At 27.3% G+C, this 24976-nt stretch overlaps 1 protein-coding gene and 1 long non-coding RNA gene across 2 annotated transcripts in view; one reads left to right on the top strand and one right to left on the bottom strand.

Annotated features, from left to right (window-relative positions):
- Positions 1 to 24976, bottom strand: part of LOC143201771 (uncharacterized) — a 185281-nt gene that overhangs the window by 69135 nt on the left and 91170 nt on the right. The gene's annotated exons all lie outside the window — the stretch shown is intronic.
- The window catches only part of Sox15 (Sox box protein 15), a 114983-nt gene that overhangs the window by 21896 nt on the left and 68111 nt on the right, over positions 1 to 24976 (top strand). The window contains exons 2-3 of the mRNA XM_076412940.1: positions 24033 to 24293; positions 24362 to 24588. Of these exons, the coding sequence (XP_076269055.1) occupies positions 24033 to 24293; positions 24362 to 24588 (488 nt within the window). The remainder of the gene's footprint in view (positions 1 to 24032; positions 24294 to 24361; positions 24589 to 24976) is intronic.

Raw genomic sequence — 24976 nt, forward strand, 5'->3', positions numbered from 1 at the left:
ATGATGTAGTAGACATGTTTGGAAATAGAAGAATAATTGTAATAATTGTAGTATATATTGTAATATTTCTGCTAAATATGAACTAGTAGATTGTTTTAGTAAGAGTTAACTGTAGTGTTAATTAATTATTCTTTGTTTTGATATATTATTCACTCTAATCTTCTAAAAATTATGTAGTAGACATGTTTGGAAATAGAAGAATAATTGTAATAATTGTAGTATATACTGTAATATTTCTGCTAAATATGAACTAGTAGATTGTTTTAGTAAGAGTTAACTGTAGTGTTAATTAATTATTCTCTGTTTTAATATGTTATTCACTGTAATCTTCTAAAACGAAAGTAGTAGAAATTTTTGGAAATGAAAGAATTATTGTAATAACTGTATTTACCATAATATTTCTGCTAATTGTGAAGTAGTAGATTGCTATATGGTAACTGTAGTGTCGAGAGTCCGTCAAAACGATAGCGTACGTTCATTGTTATTTCTTGAGAGTGGATCGAAAGAAATAAAGGAAATGAACTGTTTTGCATAGCGCGGCCCTGAACGATCAGTTTTGGGTCGGCGGGCTCGTGCGGTACCAAATGTTAAAAAGCGGTTTCTCGGTACTCCCGAACATCTGTCGATCTAGTGCGGCATATTAATTATGAAGTGGAGCTCCGAATTCGCCTCATCATTTCGTATTCCCGATGAGAACGGATCGCGCGGTATCGACCAAAAGCTTTTTTGTCATCGGCGAACATTAATATTAAACGGTGACACGTCCCGAAATCGGAAAGCAGAAAACCTTCTGCGTGGTCGTCGTTCTCGGAGTCTCCGAGCGGCCGACGACGACGTTCCTCTTCTTCTTCTCCTTCTTGTTGTTGTTGCTTTTTTTGTTGGCTCATCCCGGCCGATTTTTCGAATTCTAATGTCCTAACGAGGACCTCGATCGTCCTCCAACCGTTAAAATTTACATCACGTATCGAGAAGAACGCAAAAAAGTATAGTTTGATGCATCGCTAATTTTACTGACACATGAACTATTAAATAAGCAAAGTATCATATTCACAACTTTTCACAATTCATGGTGTTAATAGTTAATATGCATTTCATTTATAAGATCGATACTACAACAACATTCACAAACTGCTTAAAACATAATGCAAGATTGTTATATAATCATTCAATCAAATTTACTAGACATAATTGCCCCCTTTCTGCTAAATAAAAATAAAAACGTTCAGAAAATCCCAAAACCGTTTCAAAAATACTGGAAGAAACTTTTAGAAAAATTACTTAAGTGTTTATTAGTATAAAGTATTAGTCGCTCTTATTACCTTTATATTTCAAATACAGCAAACTGTCTCAAAAATAGTAAAAGAGGCTTTGGAAATACTTCTTAGTTATTCATTATTATAAAATACTACTCGTCATTATTATCCTTATATTTCAAATTAAGAAAAATATGCAGGGTTTAGTCTAAATATGTATCAGTTTTATTTAAATCCAAAGTTCTAATAAATTTTTTAATTTTATATAATGGAAAACTTTGAGAATAATGGAGAAGATCACAATGGATAACTTTGGAAATAAAAGAAATTTTGCTGACACAAACTATTAAATTAGCAATATATTAAATAAAGTTTTCACAATTCATAGTGTTTATAGTTAATATGCATTTCATTTCCATCTTTACGTTCAATAGATTCTGACAAATCATCGTAAAAAGATCGATGCTACAACAACATTCACAAACTGCTTAAAACATAATGCAAGATTGTTATATAATCATTCAATCAAATTTACTAGATATAATTGCCCCCTTTCTGCTAAATAAAAATAAAAACGTTCAGAAAATCCCAAAACCGTTTCAAGAATACTGGAAGAAACTTTTAGAAAAATTACTTAAGTGTTTATTAGTATAAAGTATTAGTCGCTATTATTACCTTTATATTTCAAATACAGAAAACTGTCTCAAAAATAGTAAAAGAGACTTTGGAAATACTTCTTAGTTATTCATTATTATAAAATACTACTCGTCGTTATTACCCTTATATTTCAAATTAAGAAAAATATGCAGGGTTTAGTCTAAATATGTATCAGTTGTATTTAAATCCAAAGTTCTAATATATTTCTTAATTTTATATAATGGACAACTTTGAGAATAATGGAGAACGCAATGGATAACTTTGGAAATACAAGAAATTTTGCTGACACACAAACTATTAAATTAGCAACATATTAAATAAAGTTTTCACAATTCATAGTGATTGTTCCAAAGTTATAAGTTAATATGCATTTCATTTCCATCTTTACGTTCAATAGATTCTGACAAATAATCGTAAAAAGATCGATGTTAGAACAATTTTCAAAAACCAAAAACCAAAACTCCATTTGCTGAAAACTTATTGGAGGATTGTTATAAACTCCCCAACAAATTCACTAGACATAATCCACCAGATTCTGTTAAAAATTGCAATTACCACTTCCAAGACAATTTACTACTTGATATTCGGAATCACAACTACACTAAATGGAATATTAAAAATCTGTAATACATTTTAGTTAAGTAAAGTTCACATCTATTCATATATTATATAATAAATATTAATTTGACGCATAGTAAGTCTGTTATATGAATCAGTTAAGTGCTGAGACGACGACATCTATCGATAAGACATCAATATATAGCAAAGAATATATTTTTGTATTATCCGCTGCCTAAGATTTGATTCAACTTCGGCCAAATCTCGGGCCGGTTAACTTCATCTGTGACCGAAATTCCGCGCGTATATATATATCGAGCTCTGTACCGATTTTTCGAATATCTCGACAACCTTGCGTCACGAGAAACATAATTAATCACAATCAAAATTACCGCTTACAAATTTCTTTCGTTGTGACATACCGGCCGGGCGAAGCCATAGGCGCCGAACATTTTTTTGTTGGATCCCATCTGACACGTAACATTCTTCATCCTTTGAAGATTAAGACGGTTATAGTCTTGTACAAGTTTCCGTACAAATATTTATATAACATAACAGGGTTATAGCTAGTCTTTTTGACAGTGTTCATATCGACATTGACATATTTTAAAATAGTTTTCCAAAAACAGTCTTCTACATTTTATTGCAGCTTTTATCTGAATAGGTTTTTAATGAATAAATTACCCTTTTAGTATATGTGTTAGAGTATTTAAAATTATTTTCCCTAAATAGTCTACTACTTTATAATATAAAGAATACTTCTTTATAGTCATATGTAAATTCATAAAAGTTTTTGCTACAATTTTATCACTGGATATCATCCTTTATAATTTAAGACCCTAAATACTTTTCTAAATGCAGTCTACTACTTTACATTGTCAGTCTACTGCTTTTTATTAGAGCTAGTGGTTTGCAGTATTATAATACAATTTCAAAAGTTTCTAAGACATCATTAGATATATACTTATTATTTAAACATTAAGATCTTACATTAAAATAATAGTAGATGGAATTATTAAAGTTTGGTTCCAAAAATGTCTGCTACTTTTTGTTTTTGTTCCTAGTAAAGAGCTGTTTTCCAAAACTATCTACTTATATACCGTTAGAGGTATTCGCTGTAGGATATGGTTAGATGGCGGTGGTTTCGCCAGATTTACGCACAAGCGGTGAAAATGTAAAGGGCGCGGCCTACCGCTCTTGCCTCCACCCATGGATTCATTGGGATTAAACTTAAAATTGTGCAAGTCACACACTACCTAAACTGGTCTTGTACCTCGGCCGGCCGACATCCAAAGCTTATTAAAATGTGGTTTAATGCGACTTTAAGCTCGAGCCACTCCTTGTTAAGACCATCCCGGCCAAATCATCAATGATTGTCATGAGATCTCGTTCTGTTTCCGACAACGTTTACACGGAAAAGCAACTCAATTTTACCGTTTATTGGGAGAAAAAAAATCATTATCGATGCAATGAATCATTTTTTTTTGTTTGGTTTCGTACGGTTCGTTGACTTGTCTTAATTTATGTATGTATTCTGCAATTATCTTCTACTTAGTGGTATCGATTACAGTATATTGTAATATAGATATATAGATCTGAGAGGCTCTATGATATTTTATTTTTAGTAGATTTTAATTTAATTGTTACTATATGTATATATGTATATTAGAGATGTTTCCAAAAGTTTCTTCTACTGAATAATTGGCACACATATTTTAAACTATATTAATCTTTGAGTCAATATATCACATATATTTCTGATAATTAAGAATTACTGAGCAAAACATTTTAGAGATTAGATATATTTCCAAAACTTTCTTCTACTTGCTAAATATAGAACCATTAACAGTATTATATTAAATTAATAATGATTTAAACTATTTCATTAAGTGAAAAACATGAATATTAATTACTATATAACACAGTGAATATGTATGACAAATATTTCCAAAAAATCGGCTAAATTATGTTTGCGTATTAAAAGCACCCGCTAAGTTATTTTCAGCAATTTCACATATAATTTGCAAACATTAAATAAGTAATCTTTATTTTGCTAATGTAGACATATTGGAGATATTTACAAGTTTCTTCTACTTAGTAATTGAAACATATATTTTAAAGTATGTTAATCATTGTATAATATTTCAAAAATAATTAATACATAGATTACTGAGTCAACATATCACATATATTTCAGATAATTAATAATTACTGAGCAAAAGATTTTAGAGATTAGAGATATTTCCAAAATTTGCTTCTACTTACTAAATATAGAACCATTAGCAGTATTATATTACATTAACCATGATTTAAACTATTTCATTTAAGCGTAAAACATCAATATTTATTGCTATATAATACAGTGAAGATGTATGACAAATATTTCCAAAAAAATCTGCTATATTGCCCAAAGTTTCTTCTAGTTAATAATTGGAATATATATTTTTTAAACTGTGTTTATCATGGTATAATATTTCGAAAATAAGTAATACATAGATTACCGAGTCAACGTATTACATATATTTCAGATAATTAATAATTACTGAGCAAAACATTTTAGAGATTAGAGATATTTCCAAAACTTTCTTCTACTTACTAAATATAGAACCATTAGCAGTATTATATTACATTAAGCATGATTTAAACTATTTCATTTAAGCGTAAAACATCAATATTTATTGCTATATAATACAGTGAAGATGTATGACAAATATTTCCAAAAAATCTGCTATATTGCCGAAAGTTTCTTCTAGTTAATAATTGGAATATATATTTTTTAAACTGTGTTTATCATGGTATAATATTTCGAAAATAAGTAATACATAGATTACCGAGTCAACGTATTACATATATTTCAGATAATTAATACTTACTGAGCAAAACATTTTAGAGATTAGAGATATTTCCAAAACTTTCTTCTACTTACTAAATATAGAACCATTAGCAGTATTATATTACATTAAGCATGATTTAAACTCTTTCATTTAAGCGTAAAACATCAATATTTATTGCTATATAATACAGTGAAGATGTATGACAAATATTTCCAAAAAATCTGCTATATTGCCGAAAGTTTCTTCTAGTTAATAATAGGAATATATATTTTAAACTGTGTTTATCATGGTATAATATTTCAAAAATAATTAATACATAGATTACCGAGTCAACGTATTACATATATTTCAGATAATTAATAATTACTGACCAAAACATTTTAGAGATTAGAGATATTTCCAAAACTTGCTTCTACTTACTAAATATAGAACCATTAGCAGTATTATATTACATTAACCATGATTTAAACTATTTCATTTAAGTGTAAAATATCAATATTTATTACTATATAATACAGTGAAGATGTATGACAAATATTTCCAAAAAAATCTGCTATATTGCCGAAAGTTTCTTCTAGATAATAATTTGAAAGTATATTTTAAATTGTGTTAATCATGGTATAATATTTCAAAAATAATTAATACATAGATTACCGAGTCAACGTATCACATATATTTCAGATAATTACTGAGAAAAACATTTTAGAGATTAGAGATATTTCCAAAACTTGCTTCTACTTACTAAATATAGAATCATTAGCAGTATTATATTACATTTATTATACAACTGATTCATTTAAGTGTAAAACATCAATATTTATTACTATATAATACAGTGAAGATGTATGACAAATATTTCCAAAAAAATCTGCTATATTGCCGAAAGTTTCTTCTAGATAATAATTTGAAAGTATATTTTAAATTGTGTTAATCATGGTATAATATTTCAAAAATAATTAATACATAGATTACCGAGTCAACGTATCACATATATTTCAGATAATTACTGAGAAAAACATTTTAGAGATTAGAGATATTTCCAAAACTTGCTTCTACTTACTAAATATAGAATCATTAGCAGTATTATATTACATTTATTATACAACTGATTCATTTAAGTGTAAAACATCAATATTTATTACTATATAATACAGTGAAGATGTATGACAAATATTTCCAAAAAAATCTGCTATATTGCCGAAAGTTTCTTCTAGTTAATAATTGAAATATATATTTTTTAAACTGTGTTTATCATGGTATAATATTTCAAAAATAATTAATACATAGATTACCGAGTCAACGTATCACATATATTTCAGATAAGTAATAATTACTGAGCAAAACATTTTAGAGATTAGAGATATTTCCAAATTTTGCTTCTACTTACTAAATATAGAACCATTAGCAGTATTATATTACATTAACCATGATTTAAACTATTTCATTTAAGCGTAAAACATCAATATTTATTGCTATATAATGCAGTGAAGATGTATGACAAATATTTCCAAAAAAATCTGCTATATGGCCGAAAGTTTCTTCTAGTTAATAATTGGAATATATGTTTTAAACTGTGTTAATCATAGATTACCGTATGCGTATTAAAAGTATCTGCTACGTTGGTTGCAGCTATTTCACATATAATTAGTAAAAATAAGTCATGTTTATTTTACTAATTTAGGCATAATTTAAATATTTCCAAAACATTCTTCTACTTCATTTTTAGTGCTATTTACACTATAATATTTAATTAAGCATGATTTTCGCTAATTTTGTAATTGTTAAATGCCAAAATTAAGTAGAATATTGTGGATTGAGTCAATTTATCACATTTCCAAAACTTGCTTCTACATCGATAAGAATCGGTTTCATATAAGTTTTAATGAAAATATTTGGGTAATGGATATTTCATCATTACCCGTAACTAAAAAGCCTATAACTAATATTAACGGGACTCTAGTTCTTGATAAATTGAGCAATAACCACCTCGATGATTGTCAGTGACGGAGCGGCGCGGTGGTGACGCAATTGGCTCGTGGGTCGTAAAAAATTGCGATTCCAATTAGCTTTGTATGAAATATATAATAAAAAATGTTATATTACGTGTCGTAATGAGAATAACACATTTTTTTTCGTACTACATACACGCGCGAAATATGTTTTTTTAACTTCTTCCTTTCGCTTACTGTCTATTTATAACACATGACGTTTTTAATCAATCAATGTTTATAAATCGCGGTATAATCTTATCGGGCGAGCCGATAAGCCTTATCGGGAAAATATTATTTTATACGAAATCCGTTCTCATATTGTTCAGTTGCCGATATTTTCTCGAGATTAGAACGAGTTATTGCACATTTTTTCCAACTGCGATTTCACTCGCAGTCTGGTAATGCATTATTATCGACGTTTCTATCACGTGTCATTCAGAGAATTGAATGGTACTCGAACAGGCTTCGATAGAAACTGTTAATCGATAGTGGTAATTGTAATAAATACAATTAACGATAATATAAACTTTAATAGTTTGTTCCTTGTAAAAAAAATCAAGACGACTTCAATATTCAGTGTTCTGTTATTACTGGGAGTATCATAGTTTAACACAAGACCAATTATTACATATGTTTAGTATCTTAGTTGGTTGTCAAAACAACCTGTTCGATACAAGTATTTTTATAAATGGACAAAATTTCTATATTGAAATTCATCACTATTTTGAATTCTCTTATGGCTATTATAATCGTTGTATTTCTTAGTACTCATAAATAACTCGGGATTAGAAAATGTATTTTTCGGGTTTTGATCTTGTTGGAGCAAATCCAACAAGATATTTATTGTTGCCGCAATGATGTTTTTATAAAATCACATCTAACATCTCTAATGATATGTAGATTAAAAGAGTAGTGTAGTAAAATACTTCTACACCTATATTCAGAATTATATTCTAATTATTTCCAGAAAAAAAAAACTTTGTCCAAAACTGTCTTCTACTGTTATTGATAACTTAAAATGGAGTCTAAATTAAAGGTAAACAATACAATTATTTAACTACATCCTTATTCAGGAATGCGTGTTGATCTATTTCCAACAATGCTTTTTTCCAAAGCTTCTTCTAATATACGTTTTACTGTAAAAATTTTTAGAAATAAAAGTTAAATTATAGTATATATATGACTAAAATATCAGTATTAAGTACTGTATTTATACTAAACACGTTCTGATTCAGAACTGCATCTTTACTATGTTCAAAAACAGTTTTTCCAAAGTTTCTACTACCGTACTTTCAAGATCCTTATTCAAGAATGCGTGTTTATCTATTTCCAACAATGCTTTTTCCAAAGCTTCTTCTAATATATGTTTTATTGTAAAAATTTTTAGAAATAAAAGTTAAATTATAGTATTTATATGACTAAAATATCAGTATTAAGTACTGTTTTTATACTAAACACGTTCTGATTCAGAACTGCATTTTTATTATGTTCAAAAACAGTTTTTCCAAAGTTTCTACTACCGTACTTTCAAGATCCTTATTCAAGAATGCGTGTTTATCTATTCCCAACAATGCTTTTTCCAAAGCTTCTTCTAATATATGTTTTACTGTAAAAATTTTTAGAAATAAAAGTTAAATTATAGTATTTATATGACTAAAATATCAGTATTAAGTACTGTTTTTATACTAAACACGTTCTGATTGAGAACTGCATCTTATTGTGTTCAAAAACAGTTTTTCCAAAGTTTCTACTACCGTACTTTCAAGATCCTTATTCAATAATGCGTGTTTATCTATTTCCAACAATGTTTTTTCCAAAGCTTCTTCTAATATATGTTTTACTGTAAAAATTTTTAGAAATTAAAGTTAAATTATAGTATTTATATGACTAAAATATCAGTATTAAGTACTGTTTTTATACTAAACACGTTCTGATTTAGAACTGCATCTTTATTGTGTTCAAAAACAGTTTTTCTAAAAGCTTCTTCTAATATATGTTTTACTGTAAAAATTATTAGAAATTAAAGTTAAATTATAGTATTTATATGACTAAAATATCAGTATTAAGTACTGTTTTTATACTAAGCACGTTCTGATTCAGAACTGCATCTTTACTATGTTCAAAAACAGTTTTTCCAAAGTTTCTACTACCGTACTTTCAAGATCCTTATTCAAGAATGCGTGTTTATCTATTCCCAACAATGCTTTTTCCAAAGCTTCTTCTAATATATGTTTTACTGTAAAAATTTTTAGAAATAAAAGTTAAATTATAGTATTTATATGACTAAAATATCAGTATTAAGTACTGTTTTTATACTAAACACGTTCTGATTGAGAACTGCATCTTATTGTGTTCAAAAACAGTTTTTCCAAAGTTTCTACTACCGTACTTTCAAGATCCTTATTCAATAATGCGTGTTTATCTATTTCCAACAATGCTTTTTCCAAAGCTTCTTCTAATATATGTTTTACTGTAAAAATTTTTAGAAATTAAAGTTAAATTATAGTATTTATATGACTAAAATATCAGTATTAAGTACTGTTTTTATACTAAACACGTTCTGATTTAGAACTGCATCTTTATTGTGTTCAAAAACAGTTTTTCTAAAAGCTTCTTCTAATATATGTTTTACTGTAAAAATTATTAGAAATTAAAGTTAAATTATAGTATTTATATGACTAAAATATCAGTATTAAGTACTGTTTTTATACTAAACACGTTCTGATTCAGAACTGCATCTTTACTATGTTCAAAAACAGTTTTTCCAAAGTTTCTACTACCGTACTTTCAAGATCCTTATTCAAGAATGCGTGTTTATCTATTCCCAACAATGCTTTTTCCAAAGCTTCTTCTAATATATGTTTTACTGTAAAAATTTTTAGAAATAAAAGTTAAATTATAGTATTTATATGACTAAAATATCAGTATTAAGTACTGTTTTTATACTAAACACGTTCTGATTGAGAACTGCATCTTATTGTGTTCAAAAACAGTTTTTCCAAAGTTTCTACTACCGTACTTTCAAGATCCTTATTCAATAATGCGTGTTTATCTATTTCCAACAATGCTTTTTCCAAAGCTTCTTCTAATATATGTTTTACTGTAAAAATTTTTAGAAATTATAGTTAAATTATAGTATTTATATGACTAAAATATCAGTATTAAGTACTGTTTTTATACTAAACACGTTCTGATTTAGAACTGCATCTTTATTGTGTTCAAAAACAGTTTTTCTAAAAGCTTCTTCTAATATATGTTTTACTGTAAAAATTATTAGAAATTAAAGTTAAATTATAGTATTTATATGACTAAAATATCAGTATTAAGTACTGTTTTTATACTAAACACGTTCTGATTCAGAACTGCATCTTTACTATGTTCAAAAATAGTTTTTCCAAAGTTTCTACTACCGTACTTTCAAGATCCTTATTCAAGAATGCGTGTTTATCTATTTCCAACAATGCTTTTTCCAAAGCTTCTTCTAATATATGTTTTATTGTAAAAATTTTTAGAAATAAAAGTTAAATTATAGTATTTATATGACTAAAATATCAGTATTAAGTACTGTTTTTATACTAAACACGTTCTGATTCAGAACTGCATTTTTATTATGTTCAAAAACAGTTTTTCCAAAGTTTCTACTACCGTACTTTCAAGATCCTTAATCAAGAATGCGTGTTTATCTATTCCCAACAATGCTTTTTCCAAAGCTTCTTCTAATATATGTTTTACTGTAAAAATTTTTAGAAATAAAAGTTAAATTATGGTATTTATATGACTAAAATATCAGTATTAAGTACTGTTTTTATACTAAACACGTTCTGATTCAGAACTGCATTTTTATTATGTTCAAAAACAGTTTTTCCAAAGTTTCTACTACCGTACTTTCAAGATCCTTATACAATAATGCGTGTTTATCTATTTCCAACAATGCTTTTTCCAAAGCTTCTTCTAATATATGTTTTACTGTAAAAATTTTTAGAAATTAAAGTTAAATTATAGTATTTATATGACTAAAATATCAGTATTAAGTACTGTTTTTATACTAAACACGTTCTGATTCAGAACTGCATTTTTATTATGTTCAAAAACAGTTTTTCCAAAGTTTCTACTACCGTACTTTCAAGATCCTTATTCAATAATGCGTGTTTATCTATTTCCAACAATGCTTTTTCCAAAGCTTCTTCTAATATATGTTTTACTGTAAAAATTTTTAGAAATTAAAGTTAAATTATAGTATTTATATGACTAAAATATCAGTATTAAGTACTGTTTTTATACTAAACACGTTCTGATTTAGAACTGCATCTTTATTGTGTTCAAAAACAGTTTTTCTAAAAGCTTCTTCTAATATATGTTTTACTGTAAAAATTATTAGAAATTAAAGTTAAATTATAGTATTTATATGATTAAAATATCAGTATTAAGTACTGTTTTTATACTAAACACGTTCTGATTTAGAACTGCATCTTTATTGTGTCCAAAAACAGTTTTTCTAAAAGCTTCTTCTAATATATGTTTTACTGTAAAAATTTTTAGAAATTAAAGTTAAATTATAGTATTTATATGACTAAAATATCAGTATTAAGTACTGTTTTTATACTAAACACGTTCTGATTTAGAACTGCACCTTTATTGTGTTCAAAAACAGTTTTTCCAAAGTTTCTACTACCGTACTTTCAAGATCCTTATTCAAAAATGCGTGTTTATCTATTTCCAACAATGCTTTTTCCAAAGCTTCTTCTAATATATGTTTTAGTATAAAAATTTTTAGAAATTAAAGTTAAATTATAGTATTTATATGACTAAAATATCAGTATTAAGTACTGTTTTTATACTAAACACGTTCTGATTCAGAACTGCATTTTTATTATGTTCAAAAACAGTTTTTCCAAAAGCTTCTTCTAATATATGTTTTACTGTAAAAATTTTTAGAAATAAAAGTTAAATTATAGTATTTATATGACTAAAATATCAGTATTAAGTACTGTTTTTATACTAAACATGTTCTGATTCAGAACTGCATCTTCATTGTGTTCAAAAACAGTTTTTTCAAAATTTCTACTACCGTACTTTCAAGATCCTTATTCAATAATGCGTGTTTATCTATTTCCAACAATGCTTTTTCCAAAGCTTCTTCTAATATATGTTTTACTGTGAAAATTTTTATAAATAAAAGTTAAATTATAGTATTTATATGACTAAAATATCAGTATTAAGTACTGTTTTTATACTAAAAACGTTCTGATTCAGAACTGCATCTTTATTATGTTCAAAAACAGTTTTTCCAAAGTTTCTACTACCGTACTTTCAAGATCCTTGTTCAAAAATGCGTGTTTATCTATTTCCAACAATGCTTTTTCCAAAGCTTCTTCTAATATATGTTTTACTGTAAAAATTTTTAGAAATTAAATTTAAATTATAGTATTTATATGACTAAAATATCAGTATTAAGTACTGTTTTTATACTAAACACGTTCTGATTCAGAACTGCATCTTTATTATGTTCAAAAACAGTTTTTCCAAAGTTTCTACTACCGTACTTTCAAGATCCTTGTTCAAAAATGCGTGTTTATCTATTTCCAACAATGCTTTTTCCAAAGCTTCTTCTAATATATGTTTTACTGTAAAAATTTTTAGAAATAAAAGTTAAATTATAGTATTTATATGACTAAAATATCAGTATTAAGTACTGTTTTTATACTAAACATGTTCTGATTCAGAACTACATCTTCATTGTGTTCAAAAACAGTTTTTTCAAAATTTCTACTACCGTACTTTCAAGATCCTTATTCAATAATGCGTGTTTATCTATTTCCAACAATGCTTTTTCCAAAGCTTCTTCTAATATATGTTTTACTGTAAAAATTTTTAGAAATTAAATTTAAATTATAGTATTTATATGACTAAAATATCAGTATTAAGTACTGTTTTTATACTAAACACGTTCTGATTCAGAACTGCATCTTTATTATGTTCAAAAACAGTTTTTCCAAAGTTTCTACTACCGTACTTTCAAGATCCTTGTTCAAAAATGCGTGTTTATCTATTTCCAACAATGCTTTTTCCAAAGCTTCTTCTAATATATGTTTTACTGTAAAAATTTTTAGAAATTAAAGTTAAATTATAGTATTTATATGACTAAAATATCAGTATTAAGTACTATTTTTATACTAAACACGTTCTGATTCAGAACTGCATTTTTATTATGTTCAAAAACAGTTTTTCCAAAGTTTCTACTACCGTACTTTCAAGATCCTTATTCAAGAATGCGTGTTTATCTATTCCCAACAATGCTTTTTCCAAAGCTTCTTCTAATATATGTTTTACTGTAAAAATTTTTAGAAATAAAAGTTAAATTATAGTATTTATATGACTAAAATATCAGTATTAAGTACTGTTTTTATACTAAACACGTTCTGATTCAGAACTGCATTTTTATTATGTTCAAAAACAGTTTTTCCAAAGTTTCTACTACCGTACTTACAGATCCTTATTCGAGAATGCGTGTTTATCTATTCCCAACAATGCTTTTTCCAAAGCTTCTTCTAATATATGTTTTACTGTAAAAATTTTTAGAAATAAAAGTTAAATTATAGTATTTATATGACTAAAATATCAGTATTAAGTACTGTTTTTATACTAAACACGTTCTGATTGAGAACTGCATCTTATTGTGTTCAAAAACAGTTTTTCCAAAGTTTCTACTACCGTACTTTCAAGATCCTTATTCAAGAATGCCTGTTTATCTATTTCCAACAATGCTTTTTCCAAAGCTTCTTCTAATATATGTTTTACTGTAAAAATTTTTAGAAATTAAAGTTAAATTATAGTATTTATATGACTAAAATATCAGTATTAAGTACTGTTTTTATACTAAACACGTTCTGATTTAGAACTGCATCTTTATTGTGTTCAAAAACAGTTTTTCTAAAAGCTTCTTCTAATATATGTTTTACTGTAAAAATTTTTAGAAATTAAAGTTAAATTATAGTATTTATATGACTAAAATATCAGTATTAAGTACTATTTTTATACTAAACACGTTCTGATTTAGAACTGCATCTTTATTGTGTCCAAAAACAGTTTTTCTAAAAGCTTCTTCTAATATATGTTTTACTGTAAAAATTTTTAGAAATTAAAGTTAAATTATAGTATTTATATGACTAAAATATCAGTATTAAGTACTGTTTTTATACTAAACACGTTCTGATTTAGAACTGCATCTTTATTGTGTTCAAAAACAGTTTTTCCAAAGTTTCTACTACCGTACTTTCAAGATCCTTATTCAAAAATGCGTGTTTATCTATTTCCAACAATGCTTTTTCCAAAGCTTCTTCTAATATATGTTTTACTGTAAAAATTTTTAGAAATTAAAGTTAAATTATAGTATTTATATGACTAAAATATCAGTATTAAGTACTGTTTTTATACTAAACACGTTCTGATTCAGAACTGCATTTTTATTATGTTCAAAAACAGTTTTTCCAAAAGCTTCTTTTAATATATGTTTTACTGTAAAAATTTTTAGAAATAAAAGTTAAATTATAGTATTTATATGACTAAAATATCAGTATTAAGTACTGTTTTTATACTAAACATGTTCTGATTCAGAACTGCATCTTCATTGTGTTCAAAAACAGTTTTTCCAAAATTTCTACTACCATACTTTCAAGATCCTTGTTCAAAAATGCGTGTTTATCTATTTCCAACAATGCTTTTTCCAAAGCTTCTTCTAATATATGTTTTACTGTAAAAATTTTTAGAAATTAAAGTTAAATTATAGTATTTATATGACTAAAATATCAGTATTAAGTACTGTTTTTATAATAAACACGTTCTGATTCAGAACTGCATCTTTATTACGTTCAAAAACAGTTTTTCCAAAGTTTCTACTACCGTACTTTCAAGATCCTTGTTCAAAAATGCGTGTTTATCTATTTCCAACAATGCTTTTTCCAAAGCTTCTTCTAATATATGTTTTACTGTAAAAATTTTTAGAAATTAAATTTAAATTATAGTATTTATATGACTAAAATATCAGTATTAAGTACTGTTTTTATACTAAACACGTTCTGATTCAGAACTGCATCTTTATTATGTTCAAAAACAGTTTTTCCAAAGTTTCTACTACCGTACTTTCAAGATCCTTGTTCAAAAATGCGTGTTTATCTATTTCCAACAATGCTTTTTCCAAAGCTTCTTCTAATATATGTTTTACTGTAAAAATTTTTAGAAATTAAAGTTAAATTATAGTATTTATATGACTAAAATATCAGTATTAAGTACTATTTTTATACTAAACACGTTCTGATTCAGAACTGCATTTTTATTATGTTCAAAAACAGTTTTTCCAAAGTTTCTACTACCGTACTTTCAAGATCCTTATTCAAGAATGCGTGTTTATCTATTCCCAACAATGCTTTTTCCAAAGCTTCTTCTAATATATGTTTTACTGTAAAAATTTTTAGAAATAAAAGTTAAATTATAGTATTTATATGACTAAAATATCAGTATTAAGTACTGTTTTTATACTAAACACGTTCTGATTCAGAACTGCATTTTTATTATGTTCAAAAACAGTTTTTCCAAAGTTTCTACTACCGTACTTACAGATCCTTATTCGAGAATGCGTGTTTATCTATTCCCAACAATGCTTTTTCCAAAGCTTCTTCTAATATATGTTTTACTGTAAAAATTTTTAGAAATAAAAGTTAAATTATAGTATTTATATGACTAAAATATCAGTATTAAGTACTGTTTTTATACTAAACACGTTCTGATTGAGAACTGCATCTTATTGTGTTCAAAAACAGTTTTTCCAAAGTTTCTACTACCGTACTTTCAAGATCCTTATTCAAGAATGCATGTTTATCTATTTCCAACAATGCTTTTTCCAAAGCTTCTTCTAATATATGTTTTACTGTAAAAATTTTTAGAAATTAAAGTTAAATTATAGTATTTATATGACTAAAATATCAGTATTAAGTACTGTTTTTATACTAAACACGTTCTGATTTAGAACTGCATCTTTATTGTGTTCAAAAACAGTTTTTCTAAAAGCTTCTTCTAATATATGTTTTACTGTAAAAATTTTTAGAAATTAAAGTTAAATTATAGTATTTATATGACTAAAATATCAGTATTAAGTACTATTTTTATACTAAACACGTTCTGATTTAGAACTGCATCTTTATTGTGTCCAAAAACAGTTTTTCTAAAAGCTTCTTCTAATATATGTTTTACTGTAAAAATTTTTAGAAATTAAAGTTAAATTATAGTATTTATATGACTAAAATATCAGTATTAAGTACTGTTTTTATACTAAACACGTTCTGATTTAGAACTGCATCTTTATTGTGTTCAAAAACAGTTTTTCCAAAGTTTCTACTACCGTACTTTCAAGATCCTTATTCAAAAATGCGTGTTTATCTATTTCCAACAATGCTTTTTCCAAAGCTTCTTCTAATATATGTTTTACTGTAAAAATTTTTAGAAATTAAAGTTAAATTATAGTATTTATATGACTAAAATATCAGTATTAAGTACTGTTTTTATACTAAACACGTTCTGATTCAGAACTGCATTTTTATTATGTTCAAAAACAGTTTTTCCAAAAGCTTCTTTTAATATATGTTTTACTGTAAAAATTTTTAGAAATAAAAGTTAAATTATAGTATTTATATGACTAAAATATCAGTATTAAGTACTGTTTTTATACTAAACATGTTCTGATTCAGAACTGCATCTTCATTGTGTTCAAAAACAGTTTTTCCAAAATTTCTACTACCATACTTTCAAGATCCTTGTTCAATAATGCGTGTTTATCTATTTCCAACAATGCTTTTTCCAAAGCTTCTTCTAATATATGTTTTACTGTAAAAATTTTTATAAATAAAAGTTAAATTATAGTATTTATATGACTAAAATATCAGTATTAAGTACTGTTTTTATACTAAACACGTTCTGATTCAGAACTGCATTTTTATTATGTTCAAAAACAGTTTTTCCAAAGTTTCTACTACCGTACTTTCAAGATCCTTGTTCAAAAATGCGTGTTTATCTATTTCCAACAATGCTTTTTCCAAAGCTTCTTCTAATATATGTTTTACTGTAAAAATTTTTAGAAATTAAAGTTAAATTATAGTATTTATATGACTAAAATATCAGTATTAAGTACTGTTTTATACTAAACACGTTCTGATTCAGAACTGCATCTTTATTATGTTCAAAAACAGTTTTTCCAAAGTTTCTACTACCGTACTTTCAAGATCCTTGTTCAAAAATGCGTGTTTATCTATTTCCAACAATGCTTTTTCCAAAGCTTCTTCTAATATATGTTTTACTGTAAAAATTTTTAGAAATTAAAGTTAAATTATAGTATTTATATGACTAAAATATCAGTATTAAGTACTGTTTTTATACTAAACACGTTCTGATTCAGAACTGCATCTTTATTATGTTCAAAAACAGTTTTTCCAAAGTTTCTACTACCGTACTTTCAAGATCCTTGTTCAAAAATGCGTGTTTATCTATTTCCAACAATGCTTTTTCCAAAGCTTCTTCTAATATATGTTTTACTGTAAAAATTTTTAGAAATTAAAGTTAAATTATAGTATTTATATGACTAAAATATCAGTATTAAGTACTGTTTTTATACTAAACACGTTCTGATTCAGAACTGCATCTTTATTATGTTCAAAAACAGTTTTTCCAAAGTTTCTACTACCGTACTTTCAAGATCCTTGTTCAAAAATGCGTGTTTATCTATTTCCAACAATGCTTTTTCCAAAGCTTCTTCTAATATATGTTTTACTGTAAAAATTTTTAGAAATTAAAGTTAAATTATAGTATTTATATGACTAAAATATCAGTATTAAGTACTGTTTTTATACTAAACACGTTCTGATTCAGAACTGCATCTTTATTATGTTCAAAAACAGTTTTTCCAAAGTTTCTACTACCGTACCTTTAAAATTAAACTGCTAACTGTATACCATAATATTATGAACTTCAAATCAAACAGCTTATTAATCGTAATTCTACATTTTAATTATTACCTCATGACTTCGGAATTGACATATCATCAGTCATCCTTTTAAATTTCGATAATTGAAACCTAAGTGTTTCGAGATCATGTGCTACTTCGTTGATATCCGTAAGAACACGTATTCATCTTAGCAAATACTAATGACAGTTTTCTTTCAAATTGTTGGTATATTGAAGGAATCTCTTAATACTATATTATCAGAATAAATCATTATTTAATGGTAGAAAATTAAAAAAAGTACTCAGCAAACTTCCGGGAAATTTCGAATAGTTAGAGTGACGTATATGATACAACCGGCAAAAAAAAAACAATTTGCGAACAAGTATTTATCACGACCAACTATAATTTCCATGAAACATTTTTTTCCACTTTTAACTATTGCGAAATTTTGTGTTAACGTCGACGGGTCGTGATAAAATTAGATTAGATAGAACATATCTAATTAATAGAAGGTTGTTTTTGAATTTTTTAGATAAATTAAATGCATTATTATCGCGAATTCTACCGTTATGGAACTATAAGTGCGCCGAATGAATGCCGATTAGTCTAATGGAGATAAGTGCGGATAGTAAAAATTACGATTTCAGATAGTGTAATTATATCGAACAAAGACAATTATTTTGACACGTTTTTATGCAATACATGACACCCGTTTAAAGGTTGATTGAAAAACTATATAATCAGCGTGCTACAAAGATATGGGTTTTTAAATAATTCAAAATAAATACGTAATATATTGGTTTTCCAAAAAAAAATGTATTTTTTTTAGACGTGGATTCAGAAAGACATTTATTTTTTCAGATGTCCGCTCTATAATATTAATTGAGTAGTTATTTATAATGGTGAGTTAATTGTTTCCAAAAATGTGGACTAGTTTAATGGAGATAAGTGTGTTTGGTGACGCATTCAGATAGTGCAATTATATCGAACAAAGAAAATTAGTGTACAACTATTTTATGCAATATATGGCACTTGATTAAAGGTTAGATATATCGACAAAAACTTTATCGTATTAAATACGTAGCTTCTTTATCGAATTATTGATACAGAATTATATCTAAAGATTCATTTTCTTAAAGTTTCCTATTAATGGTTACTGACGTATATATTAGAGAGAACTAAATTATAATATTTATATAGTCAGTATATCGGATTTAGTATTATTTCTTCTACTGCCCTCTAGAACAAGAACCGACAATCAACATACGTTAAATTATAATATTTATTTAAACAATATGCTTGACCAATCACAGTCTTATTAAAAATTATTATATTTATCCCTATTCAGGAATGCGTGTTTATTATTTCCAATAATACTTTTTCCAAAGTTTCCTCTACTATATGTTTACTGTAAAAATTTTCATGAAAGGCAACTTATAGTATCTATATGTTTAAAATATCAAGAACAAGTACTGTATTTATGCGAAACACGTCTTGATTCAGAACTACGCCTTTATTATTTCCAGAAACAGTTTCTCCAAATCTTTCTTCTACTATTGATAATTTCAAGGTTCGTACGAATTAACGGTAAAGAATATAATTATTTATTGTTTTTTCAAAAGTTTCTTTTACTTTATTGTACTACTTTATATCACTACATAGTATAAAACAAAGTCGCCTTTTCTGTCCCTATATCCCTATGTTCGCTTAAATCTTTAAAACTACGCAACGGATTTTGATCCGGTTTTTTTCAATAGATAGAGTGATTCAAGAGGAAGGTTTATATGTATAATACATGCATAATATACTAAGGCAACATTGCTAATTTTAGAGGTTTCTAACGTGATGTCGTAAATTAACCTATTTTTTTAGGCTTATTTAGCAATTAGCAAAAACGCTGCCTAACTCTACCAGTTAGATCAAATTAATGTACTACAGTATTGTACACCATAAAAAGGTCTACAAAAAAGTCCGCGATGGTATATGTTTATCTTTTAGGGATAACCCACATTAACCATTTTTATTGTTTACTTTTTACGTGAGAAAATGGCTTATTTACGAAGCTATTTTAAGCAATACGGCATTAATCCTTATCGAATTAAGTACCTTAAATACAGTGTGCAATTAATATAGATCAATATGGTTCCTTACAGCATGTAAATTAAACAAATATTTTCGGAGATATTACAAATTTAAAATTTGCGTTTAAAAATGTGTAATGCAATAAAAATTGTATGAATTTAGATATTCCAAAGATAGCAGGAAATCTTCATAGTAAGTATAGGGGAAGAGGAATTGTTTTACTCCAAATTTAATGCGTGCAGGCCAAGGGCAGTAATGAATGAACCAAAAATACTGGATCGATTTTAATCATGTTTTCATTGAGTGACATAGGCATATATATTTTATGCCCGTGCAAAGTCGGAGCGGGCCGCTATGTTTTTATATACAACGTTCATATTTTTTCTGTAGTGTATTTAATTTAGTATCAGCATTGCACTCGTGCGAAGCCGGGGCGGGTCGCTAGTGACTAATATATCAAGCTCAAATACTGTGTACACAGAACACGTTTTGTGACAGAATTGCGTCTTTGTTATTTTCAAAAACGGTTTCTCCAAAGTTCCTACTACAGTGCTCAAATCAAAACATCAAATCAAACATCAAATCAAACAGCATCTTAAATATAATTCTACACTTTAATTATTACCTCATAATTTTGAAATTGACGAACCATCAGTCATATATTTTCCAAATGTTTCTTCTAGTGTCTTCTAAAATAATCGTCAGCATGAAGAAATAGTAAATTATAATATTTATTAAGTCAATGTGTTTGAGTGATTATTATTTCCAATTGGACTTTTTCCAAACTTTCTTCTACTGTTTTTAATGATAAAAATTAAGAATATTGTTTCCAAAAATGCCTTCATTCAATATATATTTCGTAAGAAAGAAAGAAAATCAATACTGCTTAATTATCCTTATATTAATTAAATTTACAAACAATAAAACACGATTCATTCGCTGTTAATAAGCGTTGCAATTATTCGGATGCATTGAAAGCGTTCTCTCGTTAATGAGATGGAGAAAATGTCGCAAGGCTCCAAAAAAATTATACCGAATAGTTTAGCGCAACGCCGCAATGATATATCGCGGCTGACATTAAATCGTATTCGTTTAAAATTAATGATCGTGGCCAAAAGAAACCTTGACACCTAAACGATGTTGATTGATAGTCCGAAAATGAGATATTCCGTCTTGTCTGAGAATGTTTGAACGGGCCGTAAAAAAAAATAAAACACACACACATTCGTCGATTTCAACACAGATTATTATCGATCACTGTTTCGGAGGTACTTCACGCAAGAAGGTTTGTTTCGGGATCTTAGATTGTTGTTTCGCTAAGCAAGAACATCATCAGGTAGAAGATGCAAGATAAAAAAGTAAATGATATGTTTAGTGGTAATAAAAGTAGATAATTATAAAGAAATAATGCTTATTTTTTGACAGAGAATGACTACTGTTAATCATTAAGTGAAATACGAATTCAAAAAGATGTTTCCAAAAAGTTCTACTATTTTTTCATATCATTAGATGGCGATGAATCTAGAAGACGTAATATAAAAAAGTAAATGATATGTTTAGTGGTAATAAAAGCAGACAATTATAAAGAAATAATGCTTATTTTTGACAGAGAATAGCTACTGTTAATAATTGAGCGAAATGCGTATTTAAAAAGATGTTTCCAAAAAGTTCTACTATTTTTTCATATCATTAGATGGCGATGAATCAGAAGATGTAATATAAAAAAGTAAATGATATGTTTAGTGGTAATAAAAGCAGACAATTATAAAGAAATAATGCTTATTTTTGACAGAGAATAGCTACTGTTAATCATTGAGCGAAATGCGTATTTAAAAAGATGTTTCCAAAAAGTTCTACTATTTTTTCATATCATTAGATAGCGATGAATCTAGAAGACGTAATATAAAAAAGTAAATGATATGTTTAGTGGTAATAAAAGCAGACAATTATAAAGAAATAATGCTTATTTTTGACAGAGAATAGCTACTGTTAATCATTGAGCGAAATGCGTATTTAAAAAGATGTTTCCAAAAAGTTCTACTATTTTTTCATATCATTAGATAGCGATGAATCTAGAAGACGTAATATAAAAAAGTAAATGATATGTTTAGTGGTAATAAAAGCAGACAATTATAAAGAAATAATGCTTATTTTTGACAGAGAATAGCTACTGTTAATCATTGAGCGAAATGCGTATTTAAAAAGATGTTTCCAAAAAGTTCTACTATTTTTTCATATCATTAGATAGCGATGAATCTAGAAGACGTGATATAAAAAAGTAAATGATATGTTTAGTGGTAATAAAAGCAGACAATTATAAAGAAATAATGCTTATTTTTGACAGAGAATAGCTACTGTTAATCATTGAGCGAAATGCGTATTTAAAAAGATGTTTCCAAAAAGTTCTACTATTTTTTCATATCATTAGATAGCGATGAATCTAGAAGACGTAATATAAAAAAGTAAATGATATGTTTAGTGGTAATAAAAGCAGACAATTATAAAGAAATAATGCTTATTTTTGACAGAGAATAGCTACTGTTAATCATTGAGCGAAATGCGTATTTAAAAAGATGTTTCCAAAAAGTTCTACTATTTTTTCATATCATTAGATAGCGATGAATCTAGAAGACGTAATATAAAAAAGTAAATGATATGTTTAGTGGTAATAAAAGCAGACAATTATAAAGAAATAATGCTTATTTTTGACAGAGAATAGCTACTGTTAATCATTGAGCGAAATGCGTATTTAAAAAGATGTTTCCAAAAAGTTCTACTATTTTTTCATATCATTAGATAGCGATGAATCTAGAAGACGTAATATAAAAAAGTAAATGATATGTTTAGTGGTAATAAAAGTAGATAATTATAAAGAAATAATGCTTATTTTTTGACAGAGAATAGCTACTGTTAATCATTGAGCGAAATGCGTATTTAAAAAGATGTTTCCAAAAAGTTCTACTATTTTTTCATATCATTAGATAGCGATGAATCTAGAAGATGTAATATACAAAAGTAAATGATATGTTTAGTGGTAATAAAAGTAGATAATTATAAAGAAATAATGCTAATTTTTTGACAGAGAATAGCTACTGTTAATCATTAAGCGAAATACGAATTCAAAAAGATATTTCCAAAAAGTTCTACTATTTTTTCATATCATTAGATGGCGATGAATCAGAAGATGTAATATAAAAAAGTAAATGATATGTTTAGTGGTAATAAAAGTAGATAATTATAAAGAAATAATGCTTATTTTTTGACAGAGAATAGCTACTGTTAATCATTAAGCGAAATACGTATTCAAAAAGATGTTTCCAAAAAGTTCTACTATTTTTTCATATCATTAGATAGCGATGAATCAGAAGATGTAATATAAAAAAGTAAATGATATGTCTATTGGTAATAAAAATAGATTATTATGAAGGATTGATATTTACTTTATTTAATATGAAATAGCTACTGTTATTTATTAAATCAACTATACTATATATATAGTCTTTCTACTAGTGGTTTTTCATGAGCTTATATTATCTTATTTCTTTTTCATACCACTAAGTAGTAGTTAAAGCAGAATATGCAATATTAAAAATGTTTGTAAGGAATAAAGCTTATTATAATAAATAATTATAAAGATTACTTAAACAATGTCTTTGTTTGGTTCTAGTTTAATGGAGGAACATGACTGTACACCCTCGCCGTCAGCCCAATCTAATCCCTACAACACATGTCTATCGCCATCTAACTCCCCATCACCTCTACTAACGTCCCAGTATCCACTGGGCAAATACCAGCAGGATTATCCTGGCGGCGATCCTCAAGAAATGATTCCCACCACTCAGGTTCTACCGCAAGCACTATCAAAGACTGCAGACTTGTGGGCTAACAACATGGAATTTTATGGAGACTGCATGGCGTATGACAGAAGGTCGGTTCAGTCACTCGCACGCCATCAAGCGGACGGAATGATGTAAATCTTCTCTCGATCGGTTTCAGGTTCGATTACGCGAGACAATCGCCGTACGCGGAGGCACTTCCGGTGTACGCGGCGCGGCCCGGCTTCGGCCAGAAGATGGGCGGACCAAACCAGAGCCAGAAGGCTACCAAAGAGGCCAGGATCAGGCGGCCCATGAACGCCTTCATGGTGTGGGCGAAGGTGGAGAGGAAGAAGTTGGCAGACGAGAATCCAGACTTACACAACGCTGATCTCAGTAAAATGTTAGGTGAGTGTCTCTTTTGATTAGATGGCTGTTTGACGAGACGTTAAAATATTAAGGTCTTGTACAGACAGGTAATAAATAATAAGTAAATATGTATATAGAGTTTTACGATTATCTTAGGCGTTGCGAAAAAGTGAGATAACACGAATGATATTTCCAAAATTATCTTTTACTTTGTACTGTTTCAACACTATTTGTCGAGATGTGTGAATTTTAGGTAATACCTAAAGATAGAGGAAAGTTAAACATCACCTGTAATATATTTTGGATTAAGTTAAATATTTTTACTATTTATTAAATTAAACATCTTGAAATACCTCTCCTACTTTCTTGTCACTTGTTAAATTGAAATTTTACATATAATCTATCCAAAGTAGCAATGAACTCACGT

Source organism: Rhynchophorus ferrugineus, unplaced genomic scaffold (genome assembly GCF_030347505.1).
Source record: "Rhynchophorus ferrugineus isolate W39M unplaced genomic scaffold, kcgeb_rfMv2 rfM8, whole genome shotgun sequence".
In the NCBI taxonomy this organism is placed as follows: domain Eukaryota; kingdom Metazoa; phylum Arthropoda; class Insecta; order Coleoptera; family Curculionidae; genus Rhynchophorus; species Rhynchophorus ferrugineus.